A 24,412-nucleotide genomic window follows, 5' to 3' on the forward strand; every position below is an offset into this window, starting at 1 on the left:
ATCATAAGGATTTTGGATTTTCCTGAATAACACTAGGTTTTAAGCAGGGTAATGACATTACCTGATACATATTTTGAAAATTAACTCATGCTTAATAAATTTAAAAGGACTAAAGTAGAAGCACAAGGAAAGCAGTAAGAAACAAATGCAGCACTCCATGCTGGAAATTCTGAGTATGGAGATCAAACTAACAAGATTTGCTCAGAGGATTGGATATGGGAGGAAAGAGATGAATCATAAATGGCTCCACCATCTTGACCCTGAACCATGAAATAAGAGACAGTAGTATTTACTGAGGGTGTGAAAATTAAAGGAGGAGACCGGCTGGAGGTTAATAATCATGTCTTGAACATACTATATTTGAAATACATATTCAGTGTCTAAGTGGAGATGACAGGGAGGGAGCTAGAGCGATAAATAGCAAATCTAGAGCTATAAATTTGAAGTTATATGATATATCTGGCAACTCACCTAGGGTGAATGGAGAGAGAAGAAAAAAGGAGGAAACACCAATGCCAGTGAAGGGTCATGCTGGACCCTTCGACATTTAGAAGCCAAGTAGAGAGGCAGCAAGTGTATTACCCTGTCACTGTTCTGAATCATAAATTCTTTGATACAGGACAGTGTCTTTTTCATTTCTGTGATTCCCTACAGAACTTAGCTTAGTTACAGAAACTTAGAAAAGTTCACTACATTTTAATGATTGAATGAATACTTGCCATTTGATTTCTCAAGCTTTCAGAAATACAGTACTTAAGGATAAAGGCAATAGTGCCTTCCATATAGTAGGCACACAAATATTTACTATATTTTGCTTGAAAAAAGTCATTGCTTATTGTTCCTGAGAGCACAACAAGGAGAGGCAGTAAGCAAGCAGCAACCTATATCCATCCTTACACTTTTTTTTTTTAAGATTTATTTATTTATTTGTGAGCCAGAGCGGGGAGCAGAACAGGCAGAAGGACCAAAGTACACTGCTGAGGGGAGCAGCGGGCGGCAGGAGAGGTCTGCGCGCCATGTGGGATCCTCCTCCGGTGGCTGGGGAGCAGCTGGGGATCGAACCGGTGCAGCAGAGGCTGCGGGCAGCTTCGCAACCTAGCACTCAACCGCTGCGCCACCGGGGAGGCCCCATCCTTACACTTCTAACCAATCATAATCACGAATACACTAAAGTCTTCATCAAGGTCCCTATTACTGGGCAAAGGGGAAGACGGAACAATAGAAGCAGCAGAAGGAAGAGAAGGGCTTCCAATTTTCACACTAAGACAGAGCTTTGGTTCCATGTCAAATGGAAGTATTAAACACCAACTATATGGGGGGGGTCTCCCTGGTGGCTCAAGGGGTTAAGCAGCGCACTACGAAGCAATCCGCAGCTTCTGAAGCATGAGTCAATCCCTGGCTGGCCAGGGAGCAACCTACATGGCAAGGCAGACCTCTCCTGTCTCTCCCGCTGCTCCCCTCAGCAGCGTGTTTCAGTCAGTCTGCCTATTCTGTTCCCCACTCTGTCTCTGGTGAATCCTCTCAACCCCCGCATCTCTAGTCTGTGCCCCAGCTCTCTTGTATGCATAAATAAATAAATCTTCAAAAAATATAAAAAATAAACACCAACTATATGCCAGGTACTAAATACCAAATGCATAGCTGTAAACAAAACAGAACGTAAAGAACTTCCATTCTAGAGAGGAAGATACCTGTTACATAAACAGCATAAAGGTATATCTAGGTATTACATAAACGTATTGTAAAAACATATACAACTGCACAAATTAACAGGGGTCAAGCTTGGATGGCAGTGGGTTTCTATGTGAAACCTTAGGAAATTAAATTGGGAGATGGGGAAAGCATGAGTTATCTAGGTGGAAGTAACAGCATATATTATAATTTTAAGATAGGATGATCCAAGGAATTTGAAGTAGGTCAGTAAATGCAGGACCACATAAGGTCCATATAAGAGGAATTTTTAAAACTTGACCTGAAAAGGTAGGTGTAGCCATGGAAAGGTTCTAAGCAAAGGAGTAACAAGACCCAACTGTAGATTTACGTTTTGTTTTAACACTTTGGATGCTACGGGAAGAATGCATTGGTGGGAAGAAAAAATTCAAGATGACTTAGGAGGCTACTTACAGTTATCTGAGTGAAAAATAATGGTAGCTTGGATTAGGGTTGAGCAATGGAAACAGAAATAAGTAAGTGATTTCCAGATATATTTATTTATTTTTTAAAAGATTTATTTATTTATGCATACAAGAACTGAGGGACAGGCCAGAAATGAGGGGGGTAGGGGTGAGAGGATTCACCAGAGACAGAGTAGGGAACAGAACAAGCAGACTGACTGAAACATACTGCTGCGGGGAGCAGCGGGAGAGACAGGAGAGCTCTGCTGGGCCACGTGGGTTTCTCTCTGGCGGGCCGGGGATTGAACTCGTGCTGCAGATGCTGCGGATTGCTTCACAGTGCGCTGCTTAACCCCTTGTGCCATCAGGGAGGCCCGATTTCCACATATGTTTAAAAGATGAAAAAGCACTGGGGCTTAGTAACTGAGCACACACAACTCCCAGGTTCTGACCTGAATAACTAGGTGAAAAACGGTGTAATTACTGAGATGGGCCTCACTAGAAGTAAATGGGTAGGGAAAATATGAGTGCATCACTAAATGCCCTTATATACCCAAGTTAAGGTTCAAAGAAGTTGCTGACATGTGATTAGGTGCTCAGAAGAGATCTGGGCTTTAGGTACATATACAGGCATCTCCAGAGATGGTATGTAAAGTCATGGGCATGATGTGATGTCCTCAAGAGGGAGCAACAGAATGGTTAATAAATTATATTAATTCCAAGCCCTGAGGAAACAACATGTACAGATTAAAGAGCTAGTGAAGAATAGGGGAGAGCAGTGGGCCAGAGAGAGAAGAGGAAAAGTGCTATGGAAGTAAAAGTAAGCATCTTTCTATCAGGAAACAAATGGCCATTAGTGACAAAGATCACTGAAATAAGTTTATCATTGATGGATGGTTTCTAGATCAGCCTACAGAAGCTCATTTAATTCACAATAGGTACACTACAGTATTAAATGATCTTACCTTGAAGCTGTTTTGCAGTACAGGAATTAAACAATGCAAGCTTCAGACCTATGATGCCAAGGTTTAAATCTCAACTCCTTTATTTACTGATCTTAATGTTTTTATGCCTCAGTTCCCCCATTCATAAAGGAAGGTAAAGATAATATCTACTTCAGGCCTCCCTGGTGGCAAAGGCGGATGAGCGCCGCACTGTGAAGCTGTCCACAGCCTCTGCAGTGCTGGTTCGATCCTGGCTGGCCGCAGAGAAACCCACAGGGAGCAGCAGACCTCTCCTGTCTCAACCGCTGCTCCCCTCAGCAGTGTATTTCATCAGTCTGCCTGTTCTGTTCCCCACTCTGTCTCTGGTGAATCCTCTCACCCTCCCGCACATCTGGCCTGCATGCCCGTTCTTGTATAAATAAGTAAATCTTAAAAAAAAGAAAAAAAAAAAGATAATACCTACTTCAAAGGATTTTTGTGAGAATTAAATAAATGTATATTAATTAAAACAAGAGCTAGCACAAACTGACTTGTGCATGATAGCTACTATTGTGTACGACATTGTTTCTATGGTAATATACTTTGTGAACACCAGAAGTTCATTAGAAATGAATTTTCACAAATTTGGGATTGTCCCCACTCCTCATAAATTGTTATCTTACAAGGCCTTTTTCAAAAACCTAGAGGGAAAACTCTAGTTTTAAAACTTACTCCAAATGTCCTTCATATAATAATTACTTTATTTTTTGGATGGATACCTATCATATTTATGACACATTCATACTATAATTAGAAAAACAAGTATTAGGAAATCTTTTAAACTGGTGGCAAAAACAAAACAGATTTTCAGGTTAGAAAAGCAAAAACCAAAAATCTATTATAAAACATTTGCATTTAGTTACTTTCTGGTACCTATATATCCAAATACAAATACACTTACCATGATGAAATTACCTGTCTCTTCATGTTCTATACAAGATATAAATATCAGGTAGAGAAAAGTCAGCAGGTCTGTAGCTTCCTGATGATGGTCTAATTTCCAAAAGTGTACAGAGGTATTTACAGTATCTAAAATAGCCCCACACAAGTATTTCCAACTGCATGGTGACAGACAAAGTATTGATATGCTCATTTGGTACTAAAACTAACCAAGAAGAACATATATAAACGGAAATTTAGAGGACCAGTTCTTATCTGTGAACATCCCATGTAGTCCCTCGCAAGTAATATGTTAGAAATAGTCAGAAATATCTCTATAAACCACATTTAAGGTAAGAATGCATCATTTTCACTAGTTTTTTATACTCAAACATTAAAACAGTAGAAATCCTTTAATATCAGATGGATCTGTTATCCCCAAAAATACTGTTTCAAACTCATAACTGTTTAGCAACGATTTTTTCCATCTACTGAGGAGACTGCTACATTTCAGGAGTGAAGACATAGAGTAGGATCTTAGATTTCATGTCAGTAACAACTGAATGTTAATACCATATGTTAGTTTCAGAATAGGTTACTAGGAACAAGGTGACAGACAGGCTAATTCTTTATGGATAAGTATCCATATTACATCATCACACGTACTCATTTGCACCTTTAAGAAGAAACTGCCACAAGGGGGACAAAAACATTCAACTAATACATGAATTACGAAAAAACTATTTTTAATGTTATAAAAATATGAATAGGCTTCTGAAAATATAGAATACTTAAAGATTGGGCATATTTCAGATTCAATATTTTCACTGTTACTGAATTCACAGAGGACATTGTGCAATTTGAGAAATAAAATGAGGTACAATTAAGAAATGTGTGTAGCCCTGTACAGATGGCCTGATCCTAACACAAAATGTTAACAAAGCAAGTTGGTGGGGGAGGGGGAATTCTGCATTTCTCCTGGTATAATTTAGCTGACCCCACTCCCAAAATACATTTTTTAAAAAGGAATGGGGTGGAGGTTAGCACTTATGAATGAAAAACTTCCAATAAATAAAATTTGTTTTCTAAATGGATCTACTTACTGTTTTCATATGTGTTTGGTAAGTCATTCTTTGTTACTTTGATAAATAACATTTAGAATATATGACAAGTAGATTTTAAGTTCTTGCCTCAGAAGTACTCTGCTAAAAGAAATAGAAAAAACGAGGCAGCATTTTATTTCATTTACCTAATAAAGCATTCTTCACTTAAAACATAAAATATGCTTCAGGAATACCTATCATTGCTGTTCACTGAAGAGAAATTTTAATTTGTGAACTATCATATTCCATGCAAAAGCTACCTGAAAGAATGATAGTAAAATTACCAACAGAGAAATAATGGAAAAAGTGCTCTTTTTTATTAAACTCCTTAAAATGTCTATTTGTATATAACACAAAGTTATGATTATTTGTGAAAGGCAATTATTTAATTCTAAATTAGAACATCCTATTATTAATTTTTTAAACCGTAGCTCTTTTAAACAAAGGACCTAAAAATGTCTAGGAAAGCTTATTTCCGTTTTCTTGAACCAAATTTTTCTCATTTTTTCACAATCATCCCAAGGTACTATCTAAGACAAAGACCAATTACTCTTCTCTTATATTCGCCAAATCATGAATGTGGAACTTTCATAAAAACAAAGAAGATTACCTAGTACACTGTAGTATATAAAGTAAAAAAAAAAAGTTCACTTTCGTAGTGACAATAATGAAGAAATCTGAGAGATCATAAAGCCATGCAGCTTCCTGTTGGTAGCTGAGGATGAAGTCATTAGCAACCCAGGATTCCCTGGTCCCCTGGTAATCAGAGGCTGCACCTACCAGATTCTGCATTGTTCGGCAGAGGTGGCTTTAAAACACCCCGCTCCCGAACCGTCCACACCAGACCACGCCTTCCAGTTATCATTCAAATGAACCGTTTCTCGGTGTGGCACTATTACACATTTCCCGCGAGCTTAAATATCTAGTAAGAGTCAACATTTTACATTCCCTTGGTCGTGCTGGAGCAAAGATGAACTCTTGAACCCCGCGCGACATAATGAGCCGGGGCTCCAGAAGCCGCGATGGGGCAGCACGCTCGGTTCTGCAACCTTTATGGAATTCACCGAACCCCCCACCCCTCCAATTTCCTCACAAGTCCTAAGTCACCCCCCCGACTCTGAAGGCAAAGAAATTCCTTACTTCCTGCTGCTGTTAACAGGGGAGGAAACCCCAGAGTAACTCTGAACGCGTGGAAGAGAAACAGCTCCATCCCGGCCACCCCTGCAAACATATGTCACCCAGCCCCGGGCGAGCGTTCGCGCCCCGCCGGGCCCCCTCCCGGGCCCCCAGCCTGGGCCTCCCCCGCCCCGCAATGTCAGGGACCCGCTCGGTGCCTCTTCCTCTCCCGCCCCCCCACCCGCACTTCAGGGGCCCCCCAAGCCCGCATTGTCGGGCATCGACGTTCCAATACAATGGAATGTCACTGCCCCGAAAATCTCGGCACCCCGGAGCCAGCCCTGGATCTCCCGGATCGCCGAGCTCAGCCCCGAACCCAAACTTCTCCGCGTGAGAGCCCAGGACCCGCGAGGGGACGGAGCCCCGCGGCCGGCCGCCCCCTCGCGCGTCCCGGCCAGCCCGGGCGCGATTCCAGCCCGGGGCGCCCCCACCCCCGCGCCGTCCCGCGGCGGCAGCAGCCGCTCCCCGGGCGCGCGGCGAGAGGCGGGCCCCCCGCGCGGGCCCCGGGCGGCGCGGCACGGGCGCGCAGGCCGCGAGCAATCCCCGGCCTCTCCCGGCCCGCCGCGACCCCGCCGCCCACCCGCCCTACCTGGCCTTGAGGCTGGGGCTGCTGCGGCTGCTGCTGGCGGCGCCGGCCGCGGCGCGGGGCTCGTAGGCCCAGGCGGGGGCGGGGGGCGGCGCGGCGGCGCTGGCGGCGGCGGCGGGGGGCGCGGGCGGCGGCGGCGGGTCGGCGAAGCCGGAGGTCGCGTAGTTCCTGTCCATCGCGGGGGCGGCGGCGGCGGCGGCAGTGGGGGCTCCGCGGGGCCCAGCGCGAGGGGGGCGGGAGGGAGGGAGGGGAGGGGAGGGGAGGGGCGGGGGAGGAAGAGGAGGCGGCGACGGCGGGAGCGGCCCCCTCACATGGCCCCGGCGGGCGCGGGCGGGCGCGGGCGGCGCGGGCGGCGCGGGCGGGCGGGGGCGGGGCGGGGGCGCGCGGGCCTGTCTGCCGCGGGAGCGGGGCCGCGGCGCGCGGCGAGGCCCCGAGCAGGCGTCAGGGGAGCGGCGGCGCTGGCGGCCGGGACTCGCGGCGGCGACGGCGGCCGCGGCGCCCCATGTTGGTGGATTTCCCAGGATGCACCTCCCGCCCCCTCCGCCCGCGGCCGCGCCCCGCCCCCCGCGCCCCGCGCGCCCCGCTCGCGGCCCGGCGGCCCCAGGCCTCGGCGGCTCCGGCCGCCTCGCGGGGGCCGGCGGGACGGAGAAGGCGCGAGGCCTGCGCGCTCGGCGGGCCCCGGGGCCCGAGGGGTGCCCCCCCGCCCCGTGCCCCCGCGCTTGGAGGCGCCGTCCGCGGGGGGCGGGCGGACCCCGGCGTGGGTGCTGCGAGGGGGCGCGGGGCGTCTTGTCGGCGCTTTGCCCGGGGCGCGTTATTTGCCCCTTCGCGCTCCTTCGTGTGCCCCCCGGTACTCGGTTCCCATAACGCGCTTTCTCTCTCCGCACCTCGCCCAGACCAGAAACAGCTGAGCGGGCTGTTTGCAAAGTTCCGTTTACTCCCTTCCTGCCCGAAAGCTCGCCGGGCTGGAGGACCCTTTTCCTGCTGTTAGGGGAGATTTATATTCAAAAAGATTCAAATTCAAACGTATTCTTTTCCAAGCAACCCTCCCCACCCCCACTTTGGCGATTTCCACCACCCCCCGCCCTTTCTAGATTCAGATTCTTCTATCCCGAGATAAATACTGTCTCTTCATTGATTAACCCAACCACCGACTAATTGCAATGAATTCAAACTCTCTGCACATTTAGTGTTGGAGTTTTTTTGTTTGAGACTTGGAATCTAACTTCTATCTGATCTCCAAACTGTTTGGTGGGGAGTAACTTAAGATTCTTTTGCCCGTCAGAGTTGTATTTTTTTCTAGTAACTCGTGAATAGTGAAACTTGGAGGTAAGAAAAATTGTTGGTCCTCGAGGCATGAACTAAAAGCTAAAGATAACAATAAAGTTTATATTTATTGACCACTAAAAAATCGATACTGATTTAACACCTATTAAGTGCTTAGGGCAAATATCTACCCCTCAAGATAAGTACAAAAGGTTTAAGCAAATCAGACCTACTAAATTTGATAACATTATCTCTGATCACCATTTTTAAAGCAGCTTAAACTTCAGCAATATCGGGTATTGTATCTGCTATTACTTCCGAGATTAATTTTGCTCTCGGAGATTTTGTTTTCCTCCAGGCGCCTACCTCCTTTTGTTCCTATTCATTCCTTTTAGTAAATCTTTCTGCACCTGTGATGCTTGGAGTCTGGTCCTGGGGTGGGGAAGTAAGGAAGTTGAGTAGTTATTTACAAATGAATTCAAACGTGTAGACACTAGTGACATTGCCAATTTTATGTTAATTCCAGTATGCATTTTATGAGGGTATCTTTGAGAGTGCTTTCCCTGGGGAAGGAATTTGCCACATAATATGAGATCCTGCAGAGAAGTAACTTAAGTCTTCCTTACTACATTTATTTTTCTTACTGCAGACTGCAGATGGGCAATCTAAGTATTCTCTACAAGCTATTACATTTTAAAGTATTTCTGTGAGCACTACACTTTTGTCTCTATGGAAGTGGAGTGGCATGCTATAAATGTTTTATGGCACTTAGTTTGAGATACACACAACTGGTACTTAGAGTGAGTTATGCAGGCAATACCAAACAAGTGGCAATAAAACCTTTATAGTCTCTTACGCCATTATATATAGATAGTTTGTTTATGTCACATAAATCAGAGAAAAGATGTTAAGGGGAAAATTGTATTTAAAAATAGTATTACATTTTCACCATATATGATGCTCCTTTTCCTACTAAGTGGAATTTCCTTGGTTGACCCTAAGTCAAGAGAATATATTTCCAGTGTTACAACCTGTCTACAGGTGACAGCTTTAAACCTTCTTGATAAAATTGGTGATCCTTATCTAATAATTTTCCAACTGAAAATATACTTTCTTTCAACTATGTCCCAATTACGCTGTTTTAAGTCTGATCCAGACAGAACAAAAATCTATAAGGGGCTTTGTTCTTACTTTATTTTATTTTATTTTTTTAAGATTTTATTTTTAGGGCCTCCCTGGTGGTGCTAGGGGTTAAGCACCACACTATGAAGCAATCCGCTAGTCTCTGCAGCATGAGTTCGATCCCCGGCTGGCCAGGGAGAAACCCACATGGCGCAGCAGACCTCTCCTGTCTACCCACTGCTCCCCTCAGCAGTGTATTTCAGTCAGTTTGCCTGTTCTGTTCCCTGCTCTGTCTCTGGTGAGTACTCTCACCACCCCCACCCCCACCCCCCCGCATCTCTGGCCTGTACCCCAGCTTTTGTATGCATAAATAAATAAGTCTTTAAAAAAACGGATTTTATTTTTATTTATGCATGCAATAGCTGGGTACTGGCCAGAGATGCGGAGGTGGGGGTGGGGTGAAAGGATTCACCAGAGACAGAGTGGGGAACAGAACAGGCAGACTGACTGAAATACACTGCTGAGGGGAGCAGCAGGTGAGACAGGAGAGGTCTGCTTGGCCATGTGGGTAGCACCCTGGCCTGCGGGGTGGGGGTGCTGCAGAGGCTGAGGATCGCTTCTCTGTGCAGTGCTTAACCCCTTGCGCCACCAGGGAGGCTCTGTTCTTGCTTTAAATAGAAATGTTCACTGCATTCTTTGGAACATCTTCATCTTTCAAGATCTAAGGTAAACATCATGTTGTCCATGACATTTACCCAACTTCCTAGTGCAAAACCAATTGCTTCCTTTTCATTTGCTTTATAGTGCTTATTACAGTTATTATATGTAACGCTATCATGTTGCTTTATAATTAGTTGAATATCTGCCTCTTTCCCTTACACATCATGAATTTCCTAAAGGCAAGAGTTGTATTTAACCTACCCTTGTGTCCACAATATTTAGTGATTTGCCTGGCATTTTATTGGCTCTCAATACATGTTTATTGTATGAATAAATATAGACACTATTTTAAAAACATTCAGAAATTCATTGTAGTCATTTTATGTATTCCTTTCTGAAACAAGCAAACAAACCAGTATTTCTATCTCAGTCCTAAAATTGACTTGAAATTGAAGATTTGAAATTGATTAGATCAAAGGCAGTTTGGTTGGTTGTAAGACGCATTTTTTTTTTAAGATTTATTTATTTATACAAGAAGTGGGGTACAGGCTAGAGGCATGGGAGGGTGGGATAATTCACCAGAACAGACAGACTGAATGAAATACACTGCAGAGGGGAGCAGCGGGTGCGACAGGAGAGGTCTGCTGCGCCATGTGGGTATCACCCTGGCCAGCAGCCCAGAATCAAACCACGCTGCAGAGGCTGTGGACAGCTTCACAGTGCTGCGCTCAACCTGCTGCACCACTTGGGAGGCCCTAAGTCCTACACTTAAGCAGAAATTTTTCCTCTTACTCCAACTGTTGTAGAGCAACCCCGATATAAAACGGGGTGCCTAACTGTGGGTCCTCACCCACACGCTTAAAAGGACTTATCAATGCTCTACTGCAGGCACACGCGAAAGGTTAATAAAAGGTTTATTTACAAGGGAAGGGGAAATGAGGAAATGTACAGCTCAGGGAGAAAAGTGGGAGACAAAGTTTTAAATGAGTCCTACCCAATCTGCCAATCTGGAATCCCAAATGGCGCTCTGAGAGCTGGCCACAAGCCAGAAGCCGTGAAGCCAGGAGGCGAGCGACAGCCAGCCCAAGGCCCACGTGTTTGGTTTTTATACCCAACCTGACTGCTTAACTCCACCCTCAGGTCCCAGCCACCCTCTCTTTGGTGGTGATGGGATTTGTCTTTCCCAATGTCTTGATGGCTTTAGTCTGAAGTGGGAGTGGAGTCCACAAATCCTGTATGGGATTAGCTCAGGACATCCTTTCCCCCTAACACAACCCCATCTTCACTTCCTTCTGAGTTTATTAGCTAAGAGTTAGTGACAACTTAGAGTATGTCCATGACAGTGTCCCCACATTTTTCGAACTTCTGAACAAACTACATAAACACAGGTTTTATGGACTCCACCCCACCCCAGACCAAAGAGATCCAAGACACCAAGGACTACAAATCCCATAATGTCATCACCACCAAAGGGAGGATTGCTGGGAACTAAGGATAGAGTTAAGCAGCCAGTCTTGTTATATAACCAGATATGGTAAGTCTTGGGGGGGGGGGGTCCTTGGTTTTCTCTGGCTTTCTGCGTGCTATTGGGGTCCCAGCTCAGCGGAAATTATAGGACACATTCACCAATTTATCTCCATCTTTCTTCCTGAGTTATTCTATTCTTCATTTCCCCTTTTTGTAAATAAACACTTTATTAACCTTTTTATGTGTGCCAGCAGTTGAGTCTCATTAGAAGTCCCTTCCAAGCACATGGATGAGGACCCAGAGTCAGGCAACCCATTTTACATAGGGGTTGCCCTATAACAGTTTGGTACCCAACATGGCAACATGGGCCACTAAGTAGGATGCTTGAAGGAATTACATTTAGTTCATTACTTTCATTTTGTAGTTGAGGAAACTGAGGCCCAGTGTTCAGCAACTTGCTTTAAGGTAATGGAAGCAATCAGCTGGGGGAGGGAGCAATGGAACTCCATCTCCACTGAAGCAGACATGTTTATTAGCTTGTTGGTATGGGGCAGAGAGGAAATTTCCCCCTACCTTTCTGGGTTCTTCTGACTGATCAATAATTAAATTAACATCAGACATTAGTAGGAGAAAAGAAAAAATTTAATTGCACACATGCAGAGAAACTACCCAGATGTAGATCCTAAAGCAAATGGTGCAAGACGAGTATATCTTGAGCTAAGGAATGGGCTAAGGGACTTGGGGTTTCAAGGAGAGAGGAGGGGGTCTCAGTATGGCAGCGACGACTTATTTGACAAAGCCAGATGCTCTGTAATTAGATGTTTACCCTGCCATGTAGAAAATTTTCTTCAATAGAAAGGTTATTTCCAATAAAAGTCCTCATTCTATGTAATACTTCCAGTTTTCATTCTTTTAGATAGTTAAGGGAATGGGCAACATTTCTCCTGAGTCTGGAGATTCTTGATTGACCTTAACTCTTAATCGATATGCTAAATTGACATGTTCTGGAAAGGCCTATTGGGCATACTAGAAAAGCCAATCTGACCATTATGGGGAAGACTACCCTCCATTAGGAAATGCAGAATTTGAAGTCGCTTTACTAGAAATGTAGTCAAGAAGTCCATACATTCTCATGCTACAAATAGACCAATCATCAATTAGAAAGATCTAAGAAGGTCAAATGATTTCACTGATAATATCAGAAATGTAGGAAATGATTAGGTTGTTTTCCACTGTTCCTTTCTATTGTGGCATTGTCTAGTCTTTGCCCTGTCTTTGCCAGGTTGACCTTGATTTCAGTCTTTTAGGTTGACACCAATAATTAAATTAAAACAAGGAAATGAAGTAATTCCCACTGTCATTTCTCTGTCTCCAAGCCTTGACCTTATCAGTCATCTTTAATTCCTCTTTCCTGTCTGCTATAGCCCTCAGAAGACAGCAATGGAATCAGAACAGCTATATTTAAAGCCTGCTTTTTTTTTTTTTTTAATATTTATTTATTTATTTATACAAGCACTGGGTACAGTCAGAAGTGTGGGAGGGTAAGAGAATTCACCAGAGCCAGAGCGGGGAGCAGAACAGGCAGAAGGACCGGAGTACACTGCTGAGGGGAGCAGCGGGCGGCAGGAGAGGTCTGCGCGCCATGTGGGACCCTCCTCCAGTGGCCGGGGAGCAGCTGGGGATGGAACCGGCGCTGCAGAGGCTGCGGGCAGCTTCGCAACCCAGCGCTCAACCGCTGCGCCACCGGGGAGGCCCTGCTTTTTTTTTTTTTTTAAAGATTTATTTATACATACAAGAACGACGATGTAGGCTGAGGTGCGGGGGATGAGAGGATTCAAAAGAGACAGAGTGGGCCTCCCTGGTGGTGCATGGCGTTAAGGCACAACCTAAGAAGCTATCCACAGCCATTGCAGCACAAGTTCCATCGGGGGCCAGGGAGCTACCCACATGGCGCAGCAGACCTCTCCTGACTTCCCCACTGCTCCCTTCAGCAGTGTATTTCAGTCTATGTGTACCCCACTCTGTCGCTGGTGAATCCTCTCACCACCAGCACCCCCCCCAAACCTCTGGTCTATACCCCAGTTCCTGTATGCACAAATAAATAAATCTTTAAAAAAAGAAAAAGACAGTGGGGAGCAGAACAGGCTGATCTACTAAAATACACTGCTGATGGGAGCATCAGCGGGTGACACAGGAGAGGTCTGCGGTACCTTATGGATTAGCTCCCTGGCAGGCCAGGAATCAAATTCCTGCTGCAATGGCTAGAGATAGTTTGATAGCACTGTATCTTTAACCTCTGTGCCACCTAAAGGCCCTAAAGCCTGTTTCTTTGGAAGACTTAAATAAATCTTTAAAATAAATAAATAAATATATCTGCTCCTGTCGACCATAGCTCTTTTTTTTTTTAAGATTTATTTTATTTATTTATGCATACAAGAACCGGAGTACAGGCCAGAGGTATGGGGGGGTGAGAGAATTCACCAGAGACAGAGTGGGGAGCAGAACAGGCAGACCAACTGAAAAACACTGCTGAGGGGAGCAACGGGCGAGTCAGGCGAGGTCTGCTGCACCATGTGGGTAGCTCCCTGGCTGGCCGGGGATCGAACTCATGCTGCAGAGGCTGTGAACAGCTTCACAGTGCTGTGCTTAACCCCTTGCACCACCAGGGAGGCCCTTGACCATAGCTCTTGTCATCAGAATAACCAATATGTGTTGAAAACATCTGCATTAGATCCTGCACTGTAGACTTTACATGGATTTTTGCATTTAAGCCTCAAAATAACCTTTAATGTAGGCCATGGTTATCAATATTCACATTTTACAGAAAATCAAGGTTTAATGAAATTAACTATCACCCCAAATCATGCAAGCTAATATAAATTGACAATAGAATAAGTGGAGCTCGAAATAGCTGTGTTTGACTCTAAAACCCCCAAAATTTGGGGCCTCCCTGGTGGTGCAAGGTGGTTAAGTCACAGCAATATGATGCTATTGGCAGCTACTGCAGCATGAGTTCGATCCCTGGCCAGAGAACTGATCCATATGGCAAAGCAGATCTCTACTGTCTTGCTCACTGCTCCCCTCAACAGTGTATTTCAGTCACTCTGCCTGTTCTGCTCTCCATTCTGTCTGTGGTGAATCCTCTCATGCACACACCCCTGCACCTCTGGCCTGTACCCCAGTTCTTGCATGCATAAATAAATAAATTTTTTTTAAAAAGAACTAGGGTGTAGGTCAGAGGTGCGGGGGTCACGGGGGGGGGGGTGTGAGAGGATACACCAGAGACAGAGTGGGGGATAGAATAGGCAGATCTACTGAAATACACTGTGGAGGGAAGCAGTAGCGGTGAGACAGGAAAGGTCTGCTGCGCCATGTGGGTTAGCTCCCTGGCCAGCTGGGGTGGTTGGCGATGCTTGATAGTGCTGTGTCTTTAACCCCTGCACCACCAGGGAGGCCCTATGTCTGTCTTTTATAGAAAAACTTGTAGTTGGACTTAGGGTCCTCTTGGGTGAGCCAGGATGATCTCAGCTCATGCTCTTTAATTTAATTATAGCTTCAAAGACCCTTTTCCCAATAAGTCCATATTGACCTTGGACACATTTTGGGGGGGTACCACCAATCAGCTCACTACAGTGTCCACTGATGATTCTTTTTTTTTTTTAAAGATTTATTTATTTATTTATATATACAAGCACTGGGTACAGTCAGAAGTGCGGGAGGTGAGAGAATTCACCAGAGCCAGAGCGGGGAGCAGAGCAGGCAGAAGGACCTAAGTACACTGCTGAGGGGAGCAGCGGGCGGCAGGAGAGGTCTGAGCACCATGCGGGACCCTCCTCCAGTGGCCGGGGAGCAGCTGGGGATTGAACCGGCGCCGCAGAGGCTGCAGGCAGCTTCGCAACCCAGCGCTCAACCGCTACGCCATCGGGAGGCCCTGATTCTTTTTTGTTTAAAGATCATTTATTTATGCATACAAGAACTGGGGTACAGGCCAGAGGTGCGGGGGGTGAGAGAATTCACCAGAGACAGAGTGGGGAACAGAACAGACAGACGGACTGAAACACACTGTTGAGGGGAGCAGCGGGCAATTCAGGAGAGGTTTGCTGCGCCATGTGGGTTGCTCCCTGGCCAGGGATCGAACTTGTATTGCAGTGGCTGCGGATAGCTTCATAGGTTGCGTCTTTTTTTTTAAATATTTTATTTATGCATATAAGAATTTTATTTATGCATATAAAATAAGAATATTTTATTTATGCATATTTTATTTATGCATATATATTTTATTCATGCATATTTATGCATATAAGAATTTTATTTATGCATATTTTATTATGCATATAAATATTTTATTTATGCATACAGGCCAGAGGTGTGGGGGGGGAGAGGATCCACCAGAGACAGAGTGGGGAACAGAACAGGCAGATTGACCGAAATACACTGCTGAGGGGAACAGCAGGCGAGTCAGGAGAGGTCTGCTGCGCCATGTGGGTAGCTCCCTGATTGGGGATCGAACTCATGCTGCAGTGGCTGCGGACTGCTTCATAGGTTGCGTCCCAACCCCTTGCGCCACCAGGGAGGCCCCATCATAGGTTGTGTCTTAACCTCTTGCGCCACCAGGGAGGCCCTCCACTGATGATTCTTGCTTGAAGCAATTGTTTTTTTTTTTTTTTTTTTTTAAAAAGCCTAAAGCTTTTTTTTTTTTATTCATGTTTTTTTTTTTTTTTTTAAAGATTTATTTATTTATTTATTTATATATACCAGCACTGGGTACAGTCAGAAGAACGGGAGGGTGAGAGAATTCACCAGAGCCAGAGCGGGGAGCAGAACAGGCAGACTAACGAAGTACACTGCTGAGGGGAGCAGCGGGCAGCAGGAGAGGTCTGCGTGCCATGTGGGACCCTCCTCCGGTGGCCCGGGAGCAGCCGGGGATCGAACCGGTGCTGCAGAGGCTGCAGGCAGCTTCGCAACCCAGTGCTCAACCGCTGCGCCACCAGGGAGGCCCGAAGCAATTGTTATTATGGTTACCAAAGAGAGAGTGATTTTTTTTCTAACTCCATTAATCCTTCTCTAATCATTCTACAATGAGGAAGTTTTTGTTATCTTTCCATGCATTTCAATATAAATTCATGGGTTCTTATTTTATTCAATGATCTGTGCAGTAAGATATTAACTTAGTAGGTTGAGGCTGTTTAAACCTGTACATTCCAAAGAAAGTTTGGACTCTTGCCAGGCTCTTGTGCAGTGACTTATAAGATCCTACCTGTTACTAGTGTCTTTGTTTACCTGAGACCTTGGTCACACCAGATAGTTTATGCTAACAATGTGATTTATGGTGGGGATTTTGGATCACACAATATCAGCTTGACCTCTGGAGAGGCTGGAGGATTAAGGTCAGTCATAGGGCAGTCAGCCTTGCTTACGTGACTGAACCCAACAAAAACCATGGTCACCAAGGCTCAGGTGAGCTTCCCTGGTTGGCAATACTTCACGTGATTAATGTCCGCAGGACTCCACTGGAAGAGGACAACTATAAGTTTGCACCTAGTTTCCCTTATACTCTGCACGGTGTGCCTTTTTCCATTGTCTATTCTTTTCCTTCAACAAATTGTAACCACCAGCATATTAAATTCTGTAACCTGTGTGTTCTTGTATCAAACGATCAATGTGATGTCTGCCTATGGATCCTTGAACACAGGATTACAATTCATTACCATATTTATTCTGACATTCAAATAGTCCCATATTTAGCAATAATGCTCAAATACTTAATTACTTTAAATATTTCTTCACAATAAAGGGCCGTTAGAATATTTTAAGCAGGAGGCCTCCCCGGTGGCGCAGTGGTTGAGCGCTGGGTTGCGAAGCTGCCCCTCAGCCTCTGAAGCGCAGGTTCGATCCCCGGCTGCTCCCCGGCCACCAGAGGAGGGTCCCACATGGCGCTCAGACCTCTCCTGCCGCCCGCTGCTCCCCTCAGCAGTGTACTTTGGTCCTTCTGCCTGCTCTGCTCCCCGCTCTGGCTCTGGTGAATTCTCTCACCCTCCGCGCTTCTGACTGTACCCAGTGCTTGTATAAAATAAATAAATCTTAAAAAAAAAAAAAAAAGAATCTTTTAAGCAGGGAATTACATATCGAAGTCATGGAAAACATTCCCTTGCCCTTCCTAACTTGCAGTTCTAGTCGACATCGCTAAGGTGGGTGAAATATAAGTGCATCCATGTGAGAAGCACAGTCACTTAAGAGGTTTACACATGCACACACCACCACTGCAGCTGCTGCCAACCACCACTGCGCCAACAGCAGCAAGAAAAGAAAAAAAAAGTATCTCACTTCTTAAGATAGCCCTGTTATACTGCTGTTGTCCTGGTGGCTTGCAAACACAACTCAAAGCAAATATTTTCCAGAAGTTTTGCTGCTATAGGACTGAACCTCAAATCAAGGGTGGCGGAATGTGGGTTCCCAAATCTTCCACAACTCTCAGCTACAGCTTCGGCATGAGACCACTAAAGCATACTCTGCCTGAGCCGAAATCTTCCTACATAGCTGTTTTATATCCTTTCTTCTGTTTTGGTTACTTCTTTGTTTCCAAAACCTTTACGTAAGATGTTGGTAAAGGAAGTAGTTTGGGCGAGATCTTGAGTTTACTTAATTATTTATCATGCATGTTAATGTTAGTACGTGTATACCAATTACCAAGCATATCATTACTTGATATCACATTCAATTTTGGGATATGGGATTTCTCAGTTCGTTAACATCTAGATAAATGAAGCACAAAAATCTTGTGGCAGTCCAAAACCTGCTCCCAAATTTCTGCCAATTCTAGGGAAACAGAGTCTCTTGTTCAACATGTCTCCAGTCTCTTCTGTTTCCATGAGTGCATCCTCCGTCCAGTGGAGAAACAATTTCATTCTTATTCTAAAATTCTACACACCAAAAAAAATTCACTCATGCAATTCCAGTTAAGTTCCCATAAGATTTAGGCCTCCCTGGTGGCACAGGGGTTCAAGACACAGTGCTATCAAATACCTACCGCCAGCCACTCAGCACAAGTTTCATCCTTGGCTGGCCAGGGAGCAACCCACATGGAGCAGCAGACCTTTCCTGTCTCTCCTGCTGTTGCCCTCAGCAGTGTATTTCAGTACATCTGCCTGCTCCCCGCTCTTCCCGTGGAGAATCCTCTCAACCTCCGCATCTCTGGCCTGTACCCCAGTTCTACGTAAAAATAAATAAAATCTTAAAAAAAAAAGACCATCTTTAAACAATAGATTTTAGTAGAATTGAAAGATAAAATATAGAAAATTATGGTGAAAGTTTAACAGAAGGAGAAATAAATGGAAAATGGTGTATCAATCCAGGAAGTCTAATAGTCAACTGTCAGGAATCATGCAAAATGTGAAGAAAACAAAGGAGAAGGAAGTAGCAACAAATTATACAAGAAAATTCTCTAAAGTTGGGAGGCATAGCTCTCCAGATTGAAAGGAGGTACTGGAGGGACTTCCCTGGTGGCGCAGTGGTTGAGCACTGGGCTGCGAGGCTGGCCACAGCCTCTGCAGCGCCGGCTGGTTCCCGGCTGCCGGTGAGGGTCCCACAAAAAAAAAAAAAAGAGGTACTGGATGCTAGGAGTAATAAATCAAAACTCACACTAAAGCTCAGAATTGAGGAAAAAAAAAGACTTGAAAAGGTTCTAGATGATGGAAACTAGACTAGTAAACAAAAACAACAGGAAAGCCAGTGTTATGGACTGAAATGTGTGTTCATGGGATTCATGTGTTGGAGCCTGTCTTCAGCATTCAGAATGTGACTGTATTTAGAGACAGTGTCTTTAAAGAGGTAATTAAATTAAAATGTGTTGTTAATTTGATCCAATCCGATAATCCAATAGGATTGGTGTAGCCCCAAGAAGAGAGGATTAAAGATACAGACACACAGATGGAAGATAGTGTGAAAACACAGAGAAGGTGACTACAAACCAAATTGAGGAGAAGCCTCAGCCTCAGAAGAAATCAACTCAGTTGATTTTTTTTTTTTTTAGGATTTATTTATTTATGCATAAAAGAGCTGGGATATAGGTCAGTGATGTGGGGATGAGAGGATTCACCAAAGGAACAGGTAGGCTGACTGAAATACACTGCTGAGGGGAGCAGTGGGAGAGACTGGAGAGGTCTGCATGTGGGTTGCTCTCTGGCTGGCCAGGGATCAAACTCATGCTGCAGTGGCTGCAGATTGCTTCATAGTTTGGTGCTTAACCCCTTGGGCCACCAGGGAGGCCCCAACTCAGTTGATTTGATCTTGTACTTCTAGCTTTCAGAATTGTTAAATAAAAAAGTTAGACACACACACACTAATGGACATCTTGGCTGTTTTCAAGTTTTGGAAATTATGGATAAAACTGACTTTTATATATTTAAAGGATTTCTGCTTTTAAATATTTAAGGGATTGTGGGGTCAACATTGGATGCTCTAAAAAACTCAGTATTTGTGTAAGGTTTTTGTGTGCACATAAATGTTCAACTCCTTTCGGTAACTAGGAGTATGGTTGTTAGATCATATATAAGAGTATGTTTAATTTTGTAAAAAAAACTGCCAAATTGTCTTCCAAAGTTACTGTACCATTTGCTTACCCACTGGCACTGAATGAGTGTCTGTTGCCTTACATTGTCACCAGTATTTGGTGCTGGTATTTCAGATTTTGATCATTTTAATTGTGATGTGATAGTAAGTCTTTGTTGTTTTGAATTATTGCTAATGACATATAATGTTAGAATCTCTTCATATGCTTATTTGTGTCTGTATATTTTCTTTTGTGAGGTATCTCTACCTGTCAGGTCTTTTGCCCATTCTTTAAATTGCGTTGTTTGTTTTCTTATTGTTGATTTTTAAGAGTTCTTTGTATAATTTGGATAATACTATTTTATTAGATGTGTCTTTTACAGCTTTTTTTATAGCTTATCGTCTTATTGCCTTGATTAAAATAATTTTAACGAATATAAATACTAACATTTATGCATAACCCAATTTGATCCGAAAGTTTTCAGATACTCTCAATGTTTAACAGGAAGTAATATTTTATAATAATCAGTGTTTATTTATGTGTATGATACTTTGTATTATTTATTAAATTTCTCTTAACCTAAAAGTACTACTACTCCTAAAAGGAATGTAATATAGTATTACATTACTATATTTTCTTCAGACTTTTAAATTATGCATCAATAGGGCCTCCCCGGTGGCGCAGCGGTTGAGCGCTGGGTTGCGAAACTGCGCGCGGCCTCTGCGGCGCCGGTTCGATCCCCGGCTGCTCCCCGGCCACCAGAGGAGGGTCCCACATGGCGTGCAGACCTCTCCTGCCGCCCGCTGCTCCCCTCAACAGTGTACTTCGGTCCTTCTGCCTGCTCTGCTCCCCGCTCTGGCTCTGGTGAATTCTCTCACCCTCCCGCGCTTCTGACTGTACCCAGTGCATGTATAAACAAAACAAACAAACAAACCAGCAAACAAATAAATAAAAGCATGCCTCTATTAAAAAAAAAAAATTATGCATCAATATAGGCTACAGAAAGAAATTGAATTTTAAAAGGCAGTATATTATAAATTTGCTTCAAACAATAAATTATACATCAAAACTGTGTTAAAGGGCCTCCCTGGTGGCCTAGAGGTTATGTATCAGCCTTATCATTGCTATGGTCTGACTTTGATTCCAGGCCAAGGAGCTAACCCACTTGTGGCACATCAGACCTCTCCTGTCTCTCCCACTGCTCCCCTTAGCAGTGTATTTCAGTAAATCCACCTATTCTGGTCTCCACTTGTCTCTGATGAATCCTACACCTCTGGCCTACACCCCAGTTCTTCCATGCAAAAATAAAAATAAAGTTGCTATATCTTTAAAAAAAATGTGTTAAAGAAAATGGCACTTTCACAACTGCAGCCAAATCATTTAAATAGTCCACTGGTGAAAGGTGTATAGCAAAACCGTGCAATGAACACTGGTTCAAAAACATGCAATGTGCTGTACATATTTAATTCCTGTAATGGCATATGTCAGTTTATACCATTATATGAGAAAGAAGAGTGCTTAATGAAACAAGCAGTAAATATTAGTATAAAGTTTATTTACAATTATAAAAAAGTGTCTGTGAATAGGAAATCCATTAATATCCTTTATAAAAAAAAAGCATTCCAAAAATGGGTTGCTTTTTCCCAATAATGAAAATACTGATATGTTTGTATTGAATTATCTTAAACTGTTACGGAAACAAGCAAAATATGTTGGCAGCAACACAATACAGAAGGTGGTAGGCATTAATATATGTCAACATATTCCAAAATGTCACACATGCAGGATCCACAGAAAAATCTAGTTTTTTCAGGAAAAATTACAGAAATTCTAGACATTCCTGTGATAGTATAAATGCCATGCACAATATTTCAAATAAAACTAATAATTAATAAAAATTTAACTCTCATTCAATTAGAACAAAAACAATATGAATAGTATGAAATTGACCTTTTGTTAAGTACATACAAACATTTTACATTAAAAATCTCACTTGTACATATAGGAAAGTACACATGCACATAAGTAATCTGAGAAGTAGGAAAAAATGATTAGAATTTCATAGGTAAACAGGAAACCAAAGTCACCAAGGACACTGTTGCTCTTGTTTTTATTGTTATGGGAGTTTTCACTCCAGTCTATGTATTCTCTCAGAGAGCACATTATGAATAGATACCAACACTTTGACAAAGAGTTTGTGCTCTCTCTCTCTTTTTGGCACTTTGAAAAGAGAATATTCTGTGTAGAATTATCTATCCTCCTGAAGCTATTGCCTTATAAAAGAGTATGTGTCTTTTTTCCTAGCCCAACTCCCTTTTCACACCCATATTCCATTCATTTCCTGATTGTAACTTAAAGGGATATGGATTTAACTATGTATAAGACCTTGGGTCAAAATAGATTTAATGGTCAACTGGAAAGAAACAAAACAGATCAATCAAACGATATTAAAAAATACACCACCAAAAGTTGTAAGAGGAATAGGAAAAGGTGAATGAGACAAAATATTGCATATATGGGAATAATTTTGAGACATTTTCCTTTCAAGTACTATCAGCATTTTTCAGTTATGTTTCTATCCATTTTTTTTTGTTTGTTTTATGTTTAAAGAACAGAGCTCAACATTGGGTACTCTAAGAAATCAGTGATTTCACAATCTTGATGAATTCTAGATTCATTCAAGTTAGAGCAAGTTTTATACTAAATATGTTGTATAACAAATCGAGGCTCTTGCTGGGCTGAGGGGGTTGTCACTGGTTCTGAAGCTTACTTTGCGGTTATACTCTTATGAGTCAATGGGAGTAAACAAGCCCATGGAATATTTCAAATTATGATTCAATAAAATAATATCAGATCTTATATTTCTATTCATCCTAAAAATACATATTGTGAGAATACATATGTTCCTATCTACATGCACACATATAGAGCAAATGCTTGTAAATTTCTTGCAGATTTAGAATTATGTAAGAAGATCTCCTAATTTCATTATTTGAGACAGTGGAAATCTATAGTTGCAAGATTGACTTGAAAAGTGTGTTTATTCATTTTAAACCTAGCTCCTACCAATGCATTAAATTTGGGGCAAGTTATCTTTCTATGCCTTAGTTTGATTATTACAAAGTGAGCAATATAGAATTTGCCTATGATATTTTAAAGAGGATTAAAACAACAGTAAAGTGTAAAGTGCAAAATTACATGGAGAAAAATGCTTATGTAAAGCCAAGGTATGATTAATAGCAAAATTCTTATAGGCATTTATGTGACTTAAAAAAGACCACTTTTCCTAATTACATCTAAATGTTGCCAGTTGATATTTTTGCAACAAGCAAGAAACTCTGAGAATCTAAAATAAAAATCTTGTTACAATCTGTAATGATTAAGGTCATGTTTTTCCTGCCTTAAAACCATGCTGTTTTTAAAGAGACACAGCACACTATTTTATGATAAGTGCTTTCTAAACATTTAATTTGGAAGCAATTACCAAATACATGTGGGTTTTCATCTAACTTCTGTAAAAATTATAAAACAAAACATTTTATAAGTGGTCTTAAATAATAGGAAAATGCAATACCTGACAAAAACACAACAGAATTTTCTATAACTCAGGAGTGTGTTATTTCTTGAGTTCTTACAATGAGGAAACAAATTCACATAAACGTACATACCCATTTATAAACATTTGTGTACACATACATTCATTCAAAGGTTTATAGCAGAAGTTTATGACTTTCTTAAGGAGAGAGTGGTGATACATAGGGTTAGAAGAAGAAACAAATTGCAGTTTAAAAAGATTACCTATGGTGTTTTTCTTTTGTGTTCAGACATTGGGAGATACAGAGATTGCTGGTAACTTTAATCAATGTTACTTTTATAGCAGAAAAGTAAAAGACTTTTCTAGGTTTTCAAGCTATTATTTATAAAGCTCAATAGATTTTCAAGATAAATAACTACATACAGTTATATGTACATAATGTAGCAATGAACATTACTAGTCAATAACATGGGTAACTATCAAGTTTTAGTCATTTCTAAGTTTGAGACCCATTTGTTAGTATAATAATTTACTTCTTTGTTGGTATAATAATTCTTGCCAATACAACCCTGCACCCTCTGAAGAATTAACTCTATAACAAGTAGTATTTTCCTAAAAAAGAAAACTACTGACCTCACTTCCATAATAAAAAATGACTGATGACAAGAATTAACAATTTAAACCTGTAAAATATGGTAAATGTTATGCAATAATTTAAAATATAAAATGAACTGATTGTATCAAATCTTCCAATTTATACTGAAATACGAAATTCTATGAAGTGCTTCCAACTAAATAGAAATCCTAATAAAAAGAGGGTCTAATATTATAACTTGGGATATCCTCATGGTTAGAAATTCTAACTTTAATATCACCACAGGAAATCCACAACCTTTACCTGAACAAAGGCTACAGATAGTTCACCACTTTTAGCTATGCCATCTATGCAACAGAGTATTTTAACCATTAAAATAAA

General features: G+C 42.6%; 1 protein-coding gene across 4 annotated transcripts in view; it reads right to left on the reverse strand.

Annotated features, from left to right (window-relative positions):
• Nucleotides 1–7,017, reverse strand: part of QSER1 (glutamine and serine rich 1) — a gene marked incomplete at both ends in the record, with an annotated part of 65,852 nt that extends 58,835 nt beyond the window's left edge. For all 4 annotated transcript variants that reach the window (XM_084244982.1, XM_084244980.1, XM_084244981.1 and 1 more), the window contains one exon: nucleotides 6,845–7,017. In XM_084244982.1, the coding sequence (XP_084101108.1) occupies nucleotides 6,845–7,017 (173 nt within the window). The remainder of the gene's footprint in view (nucleotides 1–6,844) is intronic.
• Nucleotides 7,018–24,412: the final 17,395 nt, after the last annotated feature.

The sequence above is a fragment of the Talpa europaea genome (genome assembly GCF_964194135.1).
Source record: "Talpa europaea genome assembly, chromosome: 1".
NCBI classification, from domain to species: Eukaryota; Metazoa; Chordata; class Mammalia; order Eulipotyphla; family Talpidae; genus Talpa; species Talpa europaea.